This window comes from Pocillopora damicornis, chromosome 1, assembly GCF_964200805.1.
Source record: "Pocillopora damicornis chromosome 1, jaPocDami1.2, whole genome shotgun sequence".
Classification (NCBI taxonomy): Eukaryota; Metazoa; Cnidaria; class Anthozoa; order Scleractinia; family Pocilloporidae; genus Pocillopora; species Pocillopora damicornis.
This window is the reverse complement of record NC_142670.1, coordinates 379,106-382,500: the sequence shown is the minus strand read 5'-3', so window position 1 is coordinate 382,500 and position 3,395 is coordinate 379,106. Positions and strand designations below refer to the sequence as shown.

Genomic DNA, 3,395 nt, shown 5'->3' with positions numbered 1-3,395 from the left:
GAAACGATCAGGATACCATGAAGAGCTTCTGCTCAAAATATAATGTGGAAGAGAAGCACGTCATTGCATATGTTAATCATTTGAAGGATATTGAGATCCGAAAGGACATCAGAACAAGAGCAGCTCAAGAGCGAAGAAGGCAAGAGGCCGAACGAACGTACAAGGACTTTCCATGGGATAACCTCATCGAGGGTGGCAAAGTTGAAAAGTTGCGGGTAAGAGAACTAGACCTGTATCTCAGCAAGCATGGTTTGACGACTGTGGGTCGGAAACTTGACAAAGTGAAGGCCATTCGATGTCACTATTACCGACAGAATAAAGAGACTGTGATAACAGAAGAACTGTCGAGTGATGAAGATGACGTGGAATCCGAGGATGAAGAATCCGAAAGTGGAGAGGCAGAGAGCGACGATGACTATGTTTTCGTGGATTTGGATGAACAGCCTGAGATTGGCACTTCCTCGACAATTCAGTTCGTATCTGACGAGCAAATATTTACCGTTGTGGTTCAAGGTCCATGAGACGTAAGTACCACTATTAAAATATCACTTGCATATTCAAAAAGTTATTTGGTGGTGGCTGGGAGAAAAGGGGGGGGGGATCATGAAACTTTCCACTACCGATAAGGGGGGATCTCTAAAAAACTAGATACTCTACGGGGGGATCAGGTAAATGCTCCGATGTGACAACAAAAATACTCCGACCCCCCCCAGGCGATAAATAATGACCGGTCCCTTAATATTTGAAAATCTTCAAACGAGCAATTAACACCATGGCGTGACAAGAGAATCGCTTAAGTTAATATTATTCACTCCCTCTTCAAAACTCACAAGTGAGATATTCTGAAGAAAACGAGAAGATTGTTCACAGGTGAATAATTTACGTTGCCTTTCAAATCATGGTTGTCTCCAAAATGTGCAAGAACTGTCTTTTTTAAATCAAGGTTGATTTCAAGGTTAAATTCACGAGTTGCTTTAATTAAATAACTTTAAAGTCTCTTCGAGTTATAGAGCTATTATTAGCTCTCCGGATTAGATTAAAACGTTTTGTGAACAATCTTTTGACGGTGGTACATATGCCTTGATAACGAAAATCTGAAAAGGAGAGGCGAACATTAATTAATTTGACGTGAGCCACAAAAAAAAAAGTTTAATGAAGAGATACGTCAATCACCTAAAGAGTCCTCTTTGACGCTCCTTTCCTAGTTCCTAGAAAAGAGTATGCGTAGCCTCCATGCTCCTCACAACAAACGAGACGTAGGTCCTTCATCAGCAGTGTAACCAGATTTATATAAAGTGAAATTTCGTGGTGAAACGAGAAAGCGTTTTCACTGGCGAAAACGACAATTACAATCCTCGACAATAACATGGAAAATCAACACCCTAATACCTTGCGATGAAATACAATGCTTAACTGGGTTTGTGACGCTAGACACGTGACACGTGTGACAGAACAGAAACTAACAGAAAAAAAATGGCTTCGACAAAATCTCCTCCGCGGTCACAAATATGAGCTTATATTTGCTGGACTCTATCTTTTCCAAACGCATTCGTTTCCACAAACATCCATCCTCTTTCAGTGAGCCGTAGTCGTCGATGAATACAATTGATGAATTGGAAAACAACGATGAGATTGGCTCTTTTATCTTAGACTTTGGCAATAAAGAAACTAAATTAAGAAATCACAATGCTTTCCGCTTCAATCTAAATATAACTTAATTGAGATCGATCTATTTAGCCGATGCCCTGATTTTCCCTCTCTGTCCCATTATTTTCTCATAAGGTGTGCCATAAGTATATACCGACCTCATGTTAGTTGGAGTGACTTGCACGGACTCCAGCGGCAGTAGTCGGTGGGGGTTTCGAGAATAGAAAGCCACTCTCTTTATGGTGCAAAAATACATACCCCTCAATTCTCCCTCCAAGCGTTGTGCAAAATAATTTAAAAAAAACTAAGTTGTAAGTTATGGTAGTTTGAGTTTAATGTTTTATGTTGTCGTTTATAATTATCGCTCAGATCCTCACCTCTTTTGTACCTCTGGGGCGTGCCCCTGGACTGCTTTCTTTCCTGAGTTTCTTTTAAGATCTTCTTCCCTTTTATATTTTAAGACATCGCTGAGTGGCGTGAAAATCTAGTTTGAGAATTGTTCTCCATCGTTTTCTTCCTTTTGTTAGTTTTCTGTCGGATTGAACAAGAAATCACTAATAGAAGTTCTCAGCAGAAAATTTCATCGACTCAAACCAAAATAATTTGCTTACACATGACATGAACTAACGCTGATGCGTAAAATAAAATCCCTGCAAAATTTTCTCGTCACAGACATACTTTCATTGCATTATTCGTCAGCATCATGATCACTGCAGAAGCCTGGAGCCTAAGTTTGTGACGTCATTTAAAATAATGTCACATCAAGAAAGAATACAAAGTTAATCTAACAGAGAGAGGTTACATCTCGTCATGTACTGGAGTACGTCACTTAAGAATCACTTAAAAATGACACCCAGTAATTTAACTGTCACAAATCACTTAGTTAAGAATGAGGAATCACTTTTACTTGTTTGGACGGGCTCATATCATCATTTGACTATTCGAAGCAAAGATATTATGAAAAATTCCTTTTCTTGTATTTATTTTCGAACATTTTAGCGCAAATGTCCCTTGGATCAATATTTTCTAGTAGATGGGGAGCTTTTAATTTCCGACTCCACAACTTAGAGAATGAATAAATTAATTCGCCTGAATTCGTGCGTTGAGGGATGTCGGAATAACTAAAGAAATAGAATTCTTTCTTTCTTTTTGGCAGCTCATTGGCGCATTAAGAGCGTCACAAGGAAGAAAGTGTTTAAACGGTAAGCGTTTTAAATACTCGCCATCTCTGGTTTGTTGTGTTTCATTTCCTAAAAAAAATAATGAATGTAGAGTCTCGAGACTCTACCTGTTGTTTGTTTATTTCCTGTTGTATAAAGAGTTAGGTTACGTCCTAACTAGTGCAGTATTTGAACAAGACGCTAAGAACCGAGTTCCTGCTTAAAAGAAGAACCCGAGGAATAAAAACAATCAATAATTTAATAGACAATGAAAACGTTTTCTCGGGCCTTTTAGAGAGCAAACGCCAGAACGCAAACGCAAAAGCACCAGCGCTGTTGCGTGTTTAGCCTGTATTCTTGCCAATCGGGTCATTATTTTGTGCAAAAGGGACTTTAAAATGCAAACACACGCACTATCTTCGTGATAGCACAGTTCTGTTGAAGATGAGGATGGAGATTCACAACACTGTAGCTGTGTCTTGTCAGTGTCTTGATTTCTTTGTATAACTGGCAAAATAGGAGTAAAATTTATTATCCAACGTAAACGTGAATCGAATTTCAATTATTCAGAATTGATAAAGATGATCA

General features: G+C 38.7%; 1 protein-coding gene across 1 annotated transcript in view; it reads left to right on the top strand.

The window, feature by feature from the left end:
• LOC149051186 (uncharacterized) overlaps positions 1 to 557 on the top strand; it is a 1,828-nt gene extending 1,271 nt beyond the window's left edge. The window contains exon 1 of the mRNA XM_089206586.1: positions 1 to 557. This exon is cut by the window's left edge and continues 1,271 nt beyond it. Coding sequence (XP_089062712.1) covers positions 1 to 521 — 521 coding nt within the window. The 3' untranslated portion in view covers positions 522 to 557.
• The last annotated feature ends 2,838 nt before the right edge of the window (positions 558 to 3,395 follow it).